Consider the following 16,568-nt stretch of genomic DNA (forward strand, 5'->3'; position numbering starts at 1 on the left):
CAAATCACAAGGTGGACCCCATATTGTGAAACTCATCGTATCGTGAGTCGTGTTTCGTTTCATTGCTGCTTAATACATTCATGAATTCAGATTCTCATTGTAGCTTTCTGTTTTTATGTGTAATTAATTACTGACACTACAAACATTAGCGCCTATAATAGAAAAGTGTATTTTTTATTTCTATTGCACCATTACTTCTGAACTGATTAGAAAAAAATAATAATTCTCCTTTCCAAGGTTTAAAGTCCTGGTGCTTTGTCACAGCCCTCTGCGGTTCAGTCAGACGCACAGAGCGCCCTAACTGTAAGTTAAACCTTTCCACAGCTGTATTTCATGGTCGAGGAAACGGCCGTAACTGACGTAACATAAGACCTTTAACCAGCAGAGCGGGGGTTTCAATCCCATGTGGAACCAAACATAGACAATAAGTTATTGTTTTAACCTATACCAAGAGGGTTTTTTTTTTTCTTTTTTCCTTTGTGCCTTAACCTCACCAAGGAGACTGTTTGATGTTAACCACGAGTTAGATAGGAAGAAAAGAGAAAGTCCATGTGCGTCTGTATCGTCAAAGACTCAGTGTTGGACGACCTCAGATGAAAGGGGGTTAAATTAAATACAATTGTTTTACCATCTCTCCTCTTAATTTTATTCTGACCCATTGGACGACGTCAAGAAACATTAAGAAAAGTTGTCTCATGGCCTTTTTGTAGTTATCTGGCTATCTCAGTGATCCCAGTAGGTGAAACATCTTCACCTGGGTTCTGGTTTCTTGAAGGTTTCTAACTGATGGGATATTTTAAATGTTGGTTGATGTAGGTCGGGCATTGGATTTAAATCTGGGCTCTGGGATTCAAAGATCTCGGAGGGGGGGGTTGTCAAAATTAGACTTGCATATATTACCTCAAATCATGATAAAACACCGACTTGATAGTTTATTCATATGTCTGAAGATAAAATGTAAAAAACACGCTCCCTCAATTTAAAATATCAGGCACCTTAGGACACACTCACACTGGGCACAGTTGTCCCGTACCGTACTAAAGCCCAATTTTTTTTTTTTTATCAAATTAACTTAATGTTGAGTCATTCTCTGCTGGTATGCAACTTCTTTGTATTTTATATTGTAAGATTTTTTATTGTATTTACATTTATTTTGCTAAGTGGCTTTAGTTAATTGAATAGAGTTTGTCTTTTAGAATCACTGATCTAGTTAAACTTCTGTTTGAAGATTATTAGTTTGCAAATCTGTGATTTTAAAGTTGCATCCAGACACATATTCATCTTACTAAACTTCAGCTTTACTCATTTATTTACACTTCACAAAAAGAAGTCTAAAAGATCTTGTCACAGCCTAAGAATGCCATGATTGTACTTCCTCTCTGTTACCAGTAGGTGGCAGCAAAGACCTTCGTCTATGTCTGACTTGAGTGGGTTTATAACAGTGAGGAGCGTTTGGATGTCTGTAGAAGAATAACACACTTTGGTTGGGTTTTATCATCTGTCCATGAAAACATGATTTCACAAACATCTAGACATTTTATTATGAAAATAAGACAGAACAGAATTTGAGCACGACTTTTCTTCTATCATGCATTAGAGCAGATGGACACACACACACGCGCGCGCATAGAGAGCTTTTTGTGGGACAGTCTCTCTGCTACACCTGCAGTGCAGTTCTTAAAGAGTGGATGGTTCACGAGATGCCACGGTGAGGAAGTGCTGCAGACCATCCACGGCCATTAATATCAAATGACGGATGACGTGTCTGTATGTGGCTCAGTGATGAAAGAGGGGCTGTGTGGTTCTGAGTGTGTGTGTGTGTGTGCGTGTGGTGCGTTTAGAGGCTTTTCTGATGAAGTGTGCGATGCTGTTCACTTGGCTTCCTGGGCTTTTTTGGCACTCTGTTTCTCCTTCGCCTGGGGAGAAAAAACAACGTTGGAATTAGAATCTAAATATGGGCTCAATTTATCAAAATTAAACAACTGTGATAAATAAAACAAAGTTCTATTTTTGCCCTCTAGTGGACAAAATACACCCTGACACTCTGTTTTTTAACACCTACTTACTAAAATAAATTCTTAGACAACTGAATTGTTTAAAAGTCTTTTTTTTTAAGTACCGTAAATCTTCTATTAATAGCCCAGGCATTTATTTACCTCTTTCTATGAAATGACCCGGCTTTTATTTGGGACACGAGTCAACAACAGACAGGTTTTTTTTTGTTTTTTTTTAAAATTACGTTCAAACACAACTGGTGCACAGCTAAGGCGGGAAATACTTTAGAATTGTAAATTTACACCGGAAAGTTTTAGCTGTGTACAAAATGAGTATATTAATAAACACATTAAATAAATGATTAATTTGATCTTTCGCTGTAAAGCAGCATGCAGAACTTCTTCATGGTCTGTAAACATACGAGCATTATTCTATCTTTCCTGGACAAATGTCAAAGTTCATCTCTTTTCTTTTTGTCTGGCTGCTTTTTCTCCTTATTTTTGATGGTAAATGGCCTTGAGCTTATCTAGTCTTCTGACTCCTCAAAGTGCTTTTACACCTCAGGTCACACCTTCACATTCACACACTGATGGTAGAGGCTGCTATGTCAAGTGACCACCATAATAACTAATCCCAATTATACATATTTACACATCCCTGACAACGCAGCAGGAGCAATTCCTTCTGATTGAGAGACAACCGACTTTACCAACTGAGCCACAAACTATCTCAACCCTACATGCATCGTGCAACACCAGGCAAGTAAAAGGGAATGGGCCTTAAAATGGGATGAGCTTTTATTTGGAGTTTTACGGTACTTGTTTTTAGCAGCCACCACACCTCTTAAAAAGAACGTGTGCTTGTGTGTGATCAAGAGAGCTATCCGACTACGTCTCAGAATGTGTAAAATACTGAAATCCTCTCAGAAGGGTTGCCATGACATGCCAAAGAAATTATAAAAAGATGCAATTTCTTCCCTGGCAAATAAATACATATTATTTTTTCAGGTAAAATGAGAGTGAACTCTAAGTAGAAACAAAAAACTGCTCATGAATTAGCAGTTGTTTCTGTGTGACCGGCTCTTTCATCTATCCAATGCTACAAATGCCTAGCTCAAATGTGGCATACGAGGAAGTGTTTGAGCCTACCTTCTTCCTTGTTTAGATTGTTAAACATACATTTTATCGCCCTCATCTATCAAGATCATTTTTAATCGCCCTACTTCCCAGACTTGTGCCGAACAAACGCAGCGTTGTGAAAAAAATAAAATACCTTCTCCACCAAAGGTATTAACTGCTGGTACTCTGCCAGCGTCTTCAGCAGCTCCATGATGAAAGGAAGGTAGTTGTGCTTTCGCCGAATGTTTTCAATCTGTGAGCAAAGAGAAGAAAAAACACCCCACAAGTGAGAGGAAAGTGGAGATGATTTGATATGTGAGGATGAAATGAAAAAGAGCCGAGTGGTTACATTGTTTAAGGCTGGCTGGGAACGCTGCAGTAAACAAAGCCTCTGTTGTAAAAAAGTGTTTTATGGCGATGAAAAATAAATTTTTCTCCCAAGAAAAACAAATACACAGTGCCTTGTTGGCCATTCCCCTGTACATATATCCTAGTTAGTGTCACATAAAAACATCATGAGAATGTAGCCAGTGTGTAGGTGATGAGAAACCCACCTTATATCTTTTAAGTTTCTGGTTTTCCTCTTCGATAAGGAGCTGGTACTTGGCAATTTCTGACTGGATGGAGCTGAGGAACGTGCTGCTCTGGTCCGTGTCCATCGGCTCGTCCTGGGAGGAGCAGAAGAGAAAACACAGGACTCTTCATAACCTTCTCATTGAGAGATGTCGCACTGGCATTGCTACGACTGTGATATGCATTTGTCACAACTTTCTTATATTTATAGAATTAAATTTATGACTGATCCAAAAATAATCAACAGATTAATCAGTACAGTAATCATCAGTCACAGCCTCACACTCGAGCAGTGGACAACTGGTGATGAGTATTCTTGTGTTCATTAAAATCTCCTCACATTATTCAAATGTTGATTTCATCTGAGGGTTTGTTATACGTAGTGTGCAGCCTGTTTAGAGATTTTTAGGATATCATATACGAGTGAGTCTGACGAGCAATAACTATGCATGACTACAGTCAATCTAAAGGACGAGGTTACATATTGTTGGCTTGTTTTTTCCCCTCCACAACATCAACCTTAGATATTGTTTTCTGCTGACCTCTAGTGGTTGAAATGTTGAACTCTGCTGAGCAGAAATGAGGATGTGCTCCTCGGGTGTAATCCCCATGTATCACCCTTTTTCACACTGCTTTTATCGCAAAGGTGTCGTTACGAAGCTCAGCTGTCATCACATCTTTGTACGTTCATGTTGATTCCAACACGGCGTAATATTGTTGCCCCAGTCTGTAAATTCACACTGCACATTAGGAACTAAACATACACACGCAGTCAGACATGCACGCACACACAACGCTGCTCTCCCCTGGCTGGCTCAGCTGATACCGTCTCGTCTCGGTTACTACCTCAGAAGACGGTACAGGGAGCGGGATCACTTTGTGTGGCCTCCACCTCATTCAGATTGAAGGCGGATCGTCACAGGGGCGTAAATATCGGGGCTTGAACCGATATTTATCCGAATAGGGCTACTTTTTGTTGTATTTCTTTCCAGGTGCAGCAGAGCACTTTCACTGACAGCACTCCACCATGAGTGGTGTGACATCAGGTGCAATAAACTCAAACTAAAAAAATAAAAATAAAAAAAAAGGGTGCAACACGGAGGGTTAGCTTTGGCTAGCATCACGTTCCGACCCATTTGGATACCAAGATTAGCAGGATGCCAAGTGAGTCTGTATTCACTGCAAAAAGCTAAATTCTGAAATAATAAGCTTAAATCGTAAAGATAAATATTGTACATGTGGAAAAATGACAAACAGCTTGGTGGTTAGGCACACAAAACAGAAACAAAGCTCTGTTTCTCTTTCCCATCCGAACACAAGCACAGTTAAGATCTCTAACTCTTGAAAAGCTGACAGCTGATGAATTTCTCATGTAGCCTCGCAGCAGAAAGTGAAAGAATACATTATTCTTTCTCACGTCTGCTCGCGATTCAGCTCTTTGGTTGCCACTCACCTCGGTGAGCTGGGTCTGAAGCTCGGCGATTTTCCTCTCGTATATCATCTTTCTGTCTGACACGATGGCCATTAGGTTGAACCGGATCTCTCCTTCGCTGTACCTGAAGAGAGAAACGACAGTTTTATCCAGTTCAAAATGTATACACCTGCAGAGTGATAGGCTGTCAAAAGAGTACACCTTCTTACTGAGAACTATATTCTTTGCATTAACACATCAGAAAGTGAGAAATGCTGATGAGAAGCATGAGATTATAAAAAGAGTGTGTGTGTCTTATCATGCAAAAGCTGATTTTCATGAGTTACGGTCTAGACGCCATCTGAAGAATTTAAGATCATCAAAACGGTCAACCCATGGAGGAAGGCAAACCGTTATGATCCCTAATTATTGGCTGTAATTGAGCAATAAGGACTTCTGAAAGATTGTGACGCTTCCATCCAAAAAGTGAAAAATTAGGAGGAGAGGTTCCCAGTTGTTGGATTTCATGACGCCCCTGTATAAACCCACAGAGTCCCCCAAGATAATGCCAGGGACCTGTGGTGGCAGAGCATTTAAGTCTTCACTTTAGCATTATCTCAGCTCATTTCGTTGCCGATTTCTTCCTCTGGAACAATACGATGCACATTTTTGAAGCCTACTGCTCGGCCAAAAATGGCCTTCTCTCCCCTCCCGCTTCAAAGAGAAGCACAGAAGAGGAGATGATATACGGTAGATCAAAAACTTAACTTAAAACACTGGAAAAGAGTAAAATACAAGACCTTTAAAGTCATGTCCTGGATGGACTACCCTAAAATGTAGCGAAAATAAAATGTGCGACGATACTCACTTCTGTATTCTTTTCTCAATCACTGGGCGAACTGCGCTGATCCAGTCGTCCTGGTTACATGCACCTGGGGGAAACACACAGACCTGAATAAACAACACTGCAGGTGTCCATATATACACAGAGAATAAGGTCACACTGTACATCTCATCAAACAGACAGATTTAGGGGGGAATGGGCCGTGGCCAATCAGACTAAATTCAGTTGTGCAGTGCTGGACCCAAAAACACACACGCACGCACGCATTTCGAAACAAATTTCCATCTTACCCAGGTCAATTGGTCCCTCTCGAAGTCCATCCAGCTCGTATAGTCTACCGTTTACAGGAACATAGCTGACAAAGTGAAAGGCATCCTCGTCCTTAGCTGACGACTTGGCGTCAAATTCAAACATTTGCTGTCTGAAAAGAGAAAAAACGCATTTGTATTTGATTCTTAATCCAAAAGCACATTTATGCAGATCACATAAAAAGACAGAGGCCAGTGTTTCATCTTATTAAAAAAAAAAAAAAAAAAAAGCAGGATGCTGGGGTACATTTTTGTAATCACTGACAATCACTACACATTTATAAATGTGTGTATCCAGTTGTCGGCTGAATAACAGAATCTGGACATTCTGGACGTGACCCCCCCCCCAAATGAACCGGCCTCACATTTGTCAAGTTTCACAAAAGCAGACTGGTGCATTATGGGTCAAACGCCTCTCAATGGGGCGGGAATGAGAAGCTAAAAATAAACAGGAAGCCAATCAAACGGAGCCTCTCCATCTGGATATGATATGAGCAGGGAGCTTACCTGGCAAAGCTGTTGTGAACTTGTCGGATCACTTCAGAGTTGCTAAGAGCCAAACCTTTCATCTGAAGAGAGAGGGGGGGAGATTAGGATTATAATGCTGACTGTATAACCCTGGCCTCCCAGATGCAGCAGGATGGAACTAAATATGCATTCCTTTTTTTTGAAGTTACGAGTAATGAATCCACAATGAGTCTTTTAATTATAGTACTGGGCCTTTAAATACTGCTTGTTTCTCCCTCTTGGCTGTGACCATTTCTGGAGATACTTTAAAGACATTTTTCACTGCAAAAAGATCTGTTAGTGTCAATTTATACTTCTTATAAAACAAAGAAGGAGTAGAGAATCATGATATCAGTTCAGATTCCTTCTTTGGATTATTTTTGGGAAAGACAACAGAGTCATGATGAAGGTGAGAGGATCAAACTGTCAGTGTTAAGAAATGGAAGGAGAAAATGACTAACGCTTGGAGTGTAATAAATTACAGCTCGCAGAGGGGGAGCTGTTCTGACGCTATTTTTAGAAAGGAGCACTGAATAATTTATAACTGCATTCAGTTCACTAGAAAAATGCGGGTGTCCCTTTAGTTTAGAGAGGGAACTTCCCGCATTATGATACGACAGATCCACTGAGAAAATATGGAGAGACGACTAAATTTCTAAAGTAATGCAAACAATTAAAAGAACCGACCTGAGAAAAAGCTCTTTGGATTAGAGATAAAACACCATGAACTTACAGCAGCGTCAAAACTCTGTGAGAACTCTCTGAACTCTGTCAGCGTGTCTCCGAGCAGCATGTCCGAATGGGAGCAGTTGAGCAGAACGCTGACTATCGCCTGAGTGGCACAGGCATTATTAATGACCTGAAAACACACAGACAAAAAAAAAAAAGACACACACACACACACACACAATAGTTATAGGACAGATAATAGAGAACATTTATCGATGCATGACATGTATTTCAAAGTAACCACTTGGTAATCGTATGATTAGGACTTGTGAGTTCCAACGGGTGCTAATGCTCAGGTGATGAAGCTTTCAATAAGGTAGGGTTGACTTTCATAGTGATTACAATACCATGTACAGGGCTCCAGACTTACTGTTTGAATTGGTTGCACTGGGGCGCCTAACTTTTTTAGGTGCACCCAAATTTTTCATTGCATTGCCTTTAACACCATAAGGTCACCTTTTTAAATCGCTCTCCATAACTTTCATATAATGTGAATGATTTTTAAACAAGAATAAAGGTGTAGAGCAAGGGTGTTAAAGTCCTATTGGGTCGGGGGCCGGATTTGTTCAAATGAGACCTCAAGTGGGCCGGACTAATTTTGCAGACATCTTATCCTTCAGCGTGGATCACTTGCAGTCTGATCAGCTCCGTGTGGAGTGCACATTCTTCAACTCAGTAAACTCAGTTAAATGACTTTTGATGAGTCTGGCAGTCCGTTCTTCTACGTGTCCGCAATATCGTAATCTAACTTTGTCACTGACTTTTTTTTTCAGGCTACTCTGGCGCTCAGGTCGCTCGCAATTTTTAAACACACACGACTTAGAGCAGTGAACAGGACCACAGCCAATCAGAGGCAAAGACCCGCCCGAGCTCTGTCTCTTATTGGTTTAGACCACGACATGATCCTACCACGAGTGTGAGTTCGGTCACAGGAGAACAAAGAGAGATGATGCTCTTGCGAAAGAAATCTATGTTTTCACCCGGGCAGCGTCAGGTGCACCAGTGCGACCTAGAAAAATGTTAGTCGCACTCTTAAAAATTTTGGTCGCATGTGCAACAAAAATTGGTCGCACTCTGGAGCCCTGCTGTATGGAGGCTAGTCCTCCAAGCTGGCAGCCCAGATTCGAATCCAACACTCTCTCTCGCTCTCTCTATGAAGAGAAGCATCTCTACACTTTGATGTGGGCTGTCAGACAATTAAGAAGCAAAGCTTTTCATTATCTTCATTATCCAATTTGGCTGAACAACTCTGCACTCTAGATAATAAGGGGTTGCATTTACGCTCGAGTTTCTATTGAGTTCTGGTCACTGCAGAAATAATCTGATGCACCAGTCATGAGCAAACAATACATCGAGTGTTACTTTTGACCATGAGCCTTTCTTGGGAACAGACAGATACAGGACCTTGCTTAAGAATTCCTCCCCCTTTTCACTTTTCCAAATATTCCAGTTTCACAATCTGGAAGTCATCTTTGGGCTTCTCACTGTTCCAAATCTTTAAGTACTAGGTACTAGTTTATCACCACATGTGCCCTTTCAGGCCATGACAGTTTATCAGACGTGAACAAATGAGGAGACAACTCCATGTGTAAAACCCCTGTGGTCACCTGACAGGTCATGTGATACAATGACAACAAACATAGAAATTGGATAAAAGACCTATGAATAGAAACAGCACAGTAAAACATATCCAGCAGGTAAAGGCCTGCATTACCTGAACACCTTGAATCACACGACTGGATCATCAGGGGAAGAAGTCGCTATGTACTTGCATGTAAAATTGACCCGTCATGACCTGTCAGGTAACCCTAGAGGAGTGTACATATGGAGGTGTGTCTCCTCACTTGTTCATGTCTGATGAAGGGCTAGGGCCCGAGACATCGCACGTGCTGATTTGCAACAAGAGCAATCCAAAAGGCAGACAGATGTTCGATGCCCAAGTTGTTTATACCTCAAAGCAAACCAAAGCAGTCATATTTCAATGTTTAATAACTTTTTGGAACCATGTCTTATCCCTATTGTAGGTCAACTACATAAAAAATGTATGTTATTAACAATTAAACATACCAATTGCAAAGTTCAAGGGTGAAAATCTCATGCAATAAAAGGACACATGAAATGAGATGTGCAGAAACATTCAAAGACTGATGTGTCCACGTTTTATTTATTTTTATTTTTTTAAGAAGCGTACCTGTTTTGCAAAGAAGATGTGATCCAGCCGTGAATCCTGGACGATTGACCCCGCTGGCTCTTCACCTGGCTGCCACTTGAAGAGGAAAATCAGCCCATGAACTGGTCTGGAGCAGAACAGGTGCATTCAGTGAAATATTCAGAGATGTAAACATGAAGAATGAAGACCTGACAAATGTGGACTCCCCCCCCCCCCCCATCTCCCTACTTCAAATTGTCGAAGTTCTCCGGCTCCATGCTCCATATCTCCTCCACCTGTGAACCTTTGCATCCTGACAACACGTGGAAAGACAACAACATGTCACAACATCTTCTGTCTCCTCTCATGAGGGACGATTTGTTTTCCAACGCTGAGTAATGCTAGCCATGTTAGCTTGCTTAATTCAACTTGCTCAGGCTGGCCAATTACCACATGCACATTTTTTTAACAAAAGAGCTCAGCATTTAGGGAACAAAGCCTGTTAATAAACTGAATATTAAAACATTTTTTCCCCCCATGTGCATATCGTCAATGTGGAGGTTGACGCTCGTTTTTTTTTTTTAGCAAAGCTAGCTAACTAGCACATAGCCACGTTACACTCAATCACAGCTACCTACCGAAACCTTTAATCAGTTCTGTGAACACGCCGGGGTCACTCTCCATCAGACACCACTCTCCTGCACTTCCAGCCATTTTATTTAATTTATTTTTTTTAACACAATGTAGTTAATTCAATTTACTGTGCACGTAAACAAGATGCTAATATGCTAGCTTAGCCGCGCAGCCGCTACTCTCTGATTTCTGTGAAGCTCAGGAGTGACGTCACAGTCTCTGCGTTCGCGTGGCTGTCGGAATAATTGGAAAATAAATAGTTTTCTACTGGGAAGTTCAAATGTTAGACTCGTTTTGAGTCACACCAACAGCTTAACATGATATTACACAAATATGTTGTGTGGGCAGATTATGATGTTGGCTTCATTGTTGGAAAAATATCACGATTTGTATTTACATTTTTAGCTTTTTATTGCGGTCAAATGTTCTAAATGTCCTTTGCTGGGCAACAGTAATAGCAAATATGAGTTCTAAGCAATAACATACACAAACCATTTAATGATAGTACCATTTTTGTTCCCGCATAACGATTTAACGCTCCAGAACTAACCATAGCTGCATTAATTAATTTATAAATGGAATGTTCCGATTATCCGAGGAGCACCTGAACGCAGGGAGGGATGTGGTGCAATGTTTAATGTGAGGGTGCGCGCGTTTTAACTCGCAGCGTACACCGTCGATCGCGGCACACATTTCACAACAGACGTAAATCTGATCCTTTGTTTCTTCCATTTTACTTTAAAATATGAAATGTGTAGCTTTGAAAGGGAAAAACTTAAAAAAAGGGTAACTTAGTACTGAAGAATTGCTCTTATGATCTTGTTTCAATCTCCACCCCGCCCTTACAAGAGGAGATGAATTAATAATGACGCACCCTTTAGTTGTTTAAAAAAGAAAAGCACAATGTGGGAGGCTGATGATGGTACTTCATTCATATTTATTAAGTATAAAATACACATTCATAAGGAAAACAAGAGTTTTTGTGTTTTTTATACATGTCAGCTTATATATCGTCTTAATACTGACCAGCATCATGATAAACAACGTAACTTCCTGTTGAAACATGCTATGTAAAGTAATGTCACATAAACTTGGAGGCAGGCTACTGATATAATCGGACACATTAACATAGAAAGGCTTCCACAAGCAAGTCAAAATGAATTTGACGTTTAAGTGGTGATACTGAATGGCTTGATCTTGTTCCCATGGTGATGGATGTTTGATGGTTTCCGACGTCACGCTTTGTATGACTGTAAAAAAAAAACATCTTTAACAAAACAACACTGCGCAGAGAATATGAAAAGCAGTTTCAACTATTCAGGTTTTGTTTAAAAGAGGGCAACTTTAATAACAATTCTGTACATCCCTGGACAAAAATGTGAATTTATCCTTCCATCATGTAGCCAATGCACTTTGACAAATAAATAACATAGTCAGGCTAAAGCACTGTACAACTTGTATCACAAGATCAAGCATACATTTGATAAATACAGGATTGAAAACTAGGACAAGAACGGTTAGTCATTTGGTGGACTCGGACTGTCCGCTGCCCGAGCCTTCGGAGCCGCTCCCAGCACAGCAGGGTGCACACTGTTCAATCAGGGGCCGCAGCTTTCCCTGCTGATGGAGCTGTTTGGTGTCAGAGCCGCCCCCAATGCAGTTTCCGTTAACGAAGACTCTTGGCACCTGAAACAAAGAAGTCATATCAGACCTTAAGCACGAAATAATATGTTGTTCTTAAAACAAAACAAAATAATCAAACGTGGTCATCCTATCATCACCCACTGAGACCATCAACTCTTTAGAGTGATGGATTAAGTCCACAGAGAAGTAGGGTCAGTACTTTGCAACAGATGATGTCCACTTATTTTACACAAGTCGTTTTCTCTGCTCTGGAGGAAAAGGCGCAGACAAAGCAACAGAGTCTGCTATACGATGCTACAATGAGAATATTTGCCTTTTTATCATTGCTCTGTGTGGTTCAACAGAATGACACTATCAACAAAAAGGGTCGAGAACAACATACTGATACGTGCACTGAGATTGTAGTGGTCGCACACTGTGCAGCAGTCACAGTATATAAACGTCATTCCCCCCTCCCATTGGCTCGAGGTGAATTCTCGGGATAATATCCTGCGTTCTCACATCATCTCACTCGGACTTCAAAAAAACAACAGGAGTCTGGCAGGTGAAGTCTGAGTGAACAATTTGGCTGTTTTGCATTAACACATACAGCTCCTCCTGCAAATATCAGGAGTTTTCTGCAAGTGTAAAAGAAAGCCTTTACAGTCTGTGAACAAGGTAAAAAAAAAAAAAAAAAAAAAAAAAGTCTTCCTGAGTTTGTTTTGAGTGACTTTTAACAAATCAGATTTTGCATCTCCATTGTGAAACTACATTTTAAAAGGCTCAAGCAAGATTTTATTTCTTACCAATTGTAAACATCATTTCATGATAAATATACATTTACGATTGACCTGTGCCTATTTTATCTTATATCTCATTCACAACTAAGGAGTATGAAAAAAGAGGAGTCTGCAGTAAAAAGAAAAACAACTTCATATAAGTCACTTGATGACACTGTGTATACTAAGTTATATTAAAGTCATGAAAAAGGTTCAAATTGTTCTGAGCTTCATCAAGACTAACATTCAGTTATTGTGAGTCCAGATAAAGTCATGGCTCTTGGCTTAAGCTCAGGTGACTTTATTTGTTTGATCTAATAATAATAAATCTGAATGTAAGTTTTTGTTAGTGCTGCCAAGGCAAACTAGCTGTCCAATATGCTTGACTTGATTCTTTTTTTTTTTTTTTTTTTTTTTTAACAGACGCTAAAGTAAGCGGCAGAGAAGTCACTTTCATTCAGCGTCCTAAAATACATCACGAGCGAACAAATAAAGTCTTACCGAACAAATAAAGTCTTACCGTTCTGGCACCAGTCATCTGAGCCAAGGCCTCTTGCAGACTCCTCCCGTCATTGTGCTCGTCCAGCTCGACCACTTTGTAGGTCGCACCGATTTCATTGAAGACGTTCTTGGCCATTTTGCAATAAGGACAGGTGGTCTTTGAAAATATCACAACACAGTTCTGAGACACCATCTCCTGAAAGATCAATCAAACAAACCAGTTATGTTAATATCAGTGGAGCACTTAAACAGACTGTGGGCTACAGTGTGTTTCTGGGCAAAGGCAAGAGGAACAATGACTTTGCATTTATTTTATGGCTATATTTTAGACTGTATGAAAATTGTTAAGTTGATGCATTCATCATCTGGGACAAAATTACATCCTAAATCACACATTTCATAAAATGTACTTTCACATGTAACCTTCAACAACTCAAAATACACACTGGTTACACTTGCCATAACCAGCATTTACAACCAGTATAACTTAGCACTACATTTATGATATTATATTATAGGGCCTCGTCTGGCATGGCCTTTGGTAATAGTTGAATGGATAGAGTTACAGATGTGATTTTTGGGTGAGCAGGATATACATTGTTACAAAGTCTTCACATCATTTTATTTTTGAAATGTTGTCAGGTGTGTTTCTTTATTGTCCTCTGTTGAGTGGAGCTTCATGGTTTGTCTTGCGTTCCTTTCATGTGACGACTACAGATGGAAATCAGCGACTCGCTAAATCTGGTGCAACCATCTATTCATTTTTCTTTGTATAAATGATCAAAATCATTGCACACTGTCCCTTGATCAATCAATCAAATAAATCAAATCACAACGTACAGAAAAACACAAAAAACATGTGGAAGTATCTGAGAACATAAAACAAAGATGCAAAAAAAAATAAATAATAATTCTAGACTAAATCAAAGAATGGTGACGGACTGTAGGAAACATCAGAGCATCAATATTTGGAGATGCATCTGCAGAAGTTTGTATTGTATTGCTATTAATTATAAACATATATAATAAATGCCATTCCCTGCACATACTGTCTCCATTCCCTGCATAGTTAACTTCATCATTCATTTTGTACTTGTATATACCCCCCTATTTTTGTTTATCTTATCTATTCTGTTTAATGTGTATTTTGTATGACCTTCTTGTCTGTGCTGCTGCAATGCCCGAATTTCCCCTCTGGGGATCAATAAAGTACTATCCTATCCTAAAGACATAAAAGTGGAGAGAGAGCCAGAGTACACTACTGTACCAAAAGTGAAAAAAAAAAAAAAAAAAACTTAAAAAAAGATATCTACTAACCTGAAGATACCGTGCACAGGCTGTGCTGGACAGACCCGCAGTGGAAGAGGATGTTAAATTCCCCATTCTGAAAAGAACAGAGCACAACATGGCACAAGCTTTAAGATGACTTTGAAGGCATTAGGTCAACTGTTTTAGATAATAACCTGCTTGAGTTTAACAATCACACACTGCATGGATTAGCACAACAGAGTATGTCCACCACAGTCGTATTATGATAACCTTAAAAACGGGAAGATACTTCTGGAAGAGACGAGTTGAAGGCCGATAATCAGCAACAAAGTATGTAACAGAAGGAAGACATGTGGTCTTACAAAACAAACGCGCATTGTTACAGATCTAGATTCAGATTTTTCTCTCGTGTAAATCACTGTTTTGTTCCGGTAACGCCTGATCTACAATCGCAGTAAAGCCCATGTGCTAGGTAATCCAGGATTAGTAGTACAAATGCCCTTCACTGGCACTGGTAATTAGCTCAGATCGTATGATGGTTGGTGACAAAACTCCCTTTAAAATCCTGCAGTTTTAAGACGGCACGACAATGTGATCATGAAAAAAAATATGGTGATGGATGTTAAACGAACTGTGAAAACCTTACTGTAAATTCAGCTTGTATCACAGACTGTATAAACAGGTTCAAACACAATACACCTTCCAGTACTTCTATCAGATAACCAGTGGTGTTGTGGTGCCTGAAGAAGTGGGTAGGCTACTCTTGTTTTTTTTTTTTTTTAAGTGGCCCGTCCAGCAGAGGATAATCTACCTCTGTTATAAACAGTGACATGCAAGACTCCTTTTGTATATTTAGTTGTGCATATGAGCCAATTAGAGACACAGTACAGTCTTCCCTTCACCATCCTAGGAAATAAAATTGCAGCATACCACGGATATTGTCAATCAATCAATGGTGGGAATCAAAGGAGATTTATAAGTGGGTATACCCTATGGAGACTGAAAAATAAGGCACATAACGTATTTACACTCAGTGCTGTTCTGTGGTGGAAGAGAGTACCGGTGACGTCAGCGACCGGCGCGACAACAACGTGAACACTGATGATAAAAAGTGATTTTTCTTGCGCAAAACTCAGAAGTTGTCAGATAGCAGGCATGCCGAATTTGTCTCATGATCCCAATGATTCGTAAAAGTGTGTGAAAGATGACTTTTGCGATCAGAAAAGAGCTTAAAAATAAAGATTAAAGTATAATTATGTATTTCTTCTACACGATTCTGTACGGCATGGTAAGCTTAGCATGCAGGCTCACGTAACCTATTCTCTTCCAACTTCTGTGGACCTCAAGCGATGTTGTATTGTTTGTAAAAAATTAACCACACACTATTTTCATAATGAGCTGTGATAAATTCATTAAATCAGCCAGCTTAGCCTCATTTGTTTTTTTAGTAAAGCGAGCGAGAATGACCTTCGGCAGCCGGTCCATGCCACCCTGGGAAGACATCCTGCTCGACCAAACATGGAGAAAAAAGAACTTAAAACCAAAAAATAGTCGAGCGGCACACCGAGGTGAATCATGCGGTTAGTGTACAAACAGATCTGAAGTCAGACACCAACCCTGGCTGTTAATGTAAGACCGCTTTCCCCCCTTTATGTGTACTGTTTACGTCTGCAGAGTACAGTCTCAAGATCTGGAGTGCCTACCTTTACGTGACCACCGGAAGTAGTTTCTGACGCAAGGAGACGCAAGCCGCAATTTGAACGTAACGCTCTGACGTCTGCAATCTGAACAAAGACCAGACACTTTATGATTCAGAAAAGTGGGAATAAAGTTGATCTTGAAAGTATTTATCACTTGTATGTTCACATATTTTGGTTAAAGAGCACTTCTTCCATATGTTCAAATAGAGGATTTTTATTTTTATTTTTTAAATTACAATGAGAGGGTAACGGACTGTGCAAAAATGCTTCATCTTTAATGTATTAATTCTGTACGGTAAATATATATTACATTCACATATAGCAAAAGAACACTATATTCGGTCTTTGCATTCACTTAATGACAGTAAAGCAGAGAAAACAAATGTTTGGAAACCCATATATGTTACTGTAATTCTGTATATATAATTA

At 39.8% G+C, this 16,568-nt stretch overlaps 2 protein-coding genes across 4 annotated transcripts; both read right to left on the bottom strand.

Moving 5' to 3' along the window:
- Positions 1-1,479: 1,479 nt before the first annotated feature.
- On the bottom strand, positions 1,480-10,478 carry uchl5 (ubiquitin carboxyl-terminal hydrolase L5). The gene is made up of 11 exons (XM_020637271.3): positions 10,273-10,478; positions 9,884-9,947; positions 9,677-9,782; positions 7,490-7,615; positions 6,757-6,818; positions 6,232-6,362; positions 5,966-6,029; positions 5,140-5,242; positions 3,668-3,781; positions 3,268-3,366; positions 1,480-1,916 (listed from the first exon to the last, which is right to left on the bottom strand). The coding sequence occupies exons 1-11, from the start codon at positions 10,346-10,348 to the stop codon at positions 1,872-1,874; spliced, it is 990 nt and encodes a 329-aa protein (XP_020492927.1). The 5' UTR covers positions 10,349-10,478; the 3' UTR covers positions 1,480-1,871.
- Positions 10,479-11,184: 706 nt separating this feature from the next.
- glrx2 (glutaredoxin 2) lies at positions 11,185-16,140 on the bottom strand. Of its 3 annotated transcripts, none has more exons than XM_020637274.3 (4): positions 16,056-16,140; positions 14,488-14,554; positions 13,190-13,366; positions 11,185-11,953 (listed from the first exon to the last, which is right to left on the bottom strand). In XM_020637274.3, exons 2-4 carry the CDS (start codon positions 14,551-14,553, stop codon positions 11,789-11,791), a joined length of 408 nt encoding a protein of 135 aa, XP_020492930.2. In that variant the 5' UTR covers position 14,554; positions 16,056-16,140; the 3' UTR covers positions 11,185-11,788. The 3 variants fall into 3 exon arrangements, with proteins under 3 accessions (XP_020492930.2, XP_020492928.2, XP_065811737.1); XM_020637272.3 differs by having other exon boundaries at positions 15,907-16,135; XM_065955665.1 differs by lacking the exon at positions 16,056-16,140 and adding an exon at positions 14,710-14,730.
- Positions 16,141-16,568: the final 428 nt, after the last annotated feature.

This window comes from Labrus bergylta, chromosome 6, assembly GCF_963930695.1.
Source record: "Labrus bergylta chromosome 6, fLabBer1.1, whole genome shotgun sequence".
NCBI classification, from domain to species: domain Eukaryota; kingdom Metazoa; phylum Chordata; class Actinopteri; order Labriformes; family Labridae; genus Labrus; species Labrus bergylta.

Coding starts and splice junctions, on each gene's coding strand:
- uchl5 (XM_020637271.3), bottom strand. CDS start 10,348: ATGGCTGGAAGTGCAGGAGAGTGGTGTCTGATGGAGAGTGACCCCGGC. Junction 9,948..10,272: donor AGAACTGATTAAAGGTTTCG/GTAGGTAGCTGT, acceptor ACGTGTTGTCAG/GATGCAAAGGTTCACAGGTG. Junction 7,616..9,676: donor ACATCTTCTTTGCAAAACAG/GTACGCTTCTTA, acceptor GTGTGTTTTCAG/GTCATTAATAATGCCTGTGC.
- glrx2 (XM_020637272.3), bottom strand. CDS start 16,016: ATGATTCACCTCGGTGTGCCGCTCGACTATTTTTTGGTTTTAAGTTCT. Junction 14,555..15,906: donor GCATGGACCGGCTGCCGAAG/GTCATTCTCGCT, acceptor TGTTCTTTTCAG/AATGGGGAATTTAACATCCT. Junction 13,367..14,487: donor CCTGTGCACGGTATCTTCAG/GTTAGTAGATAT, acceptor TTGATCTTTCAG/GAGATGGTGTCTCAGAACTG.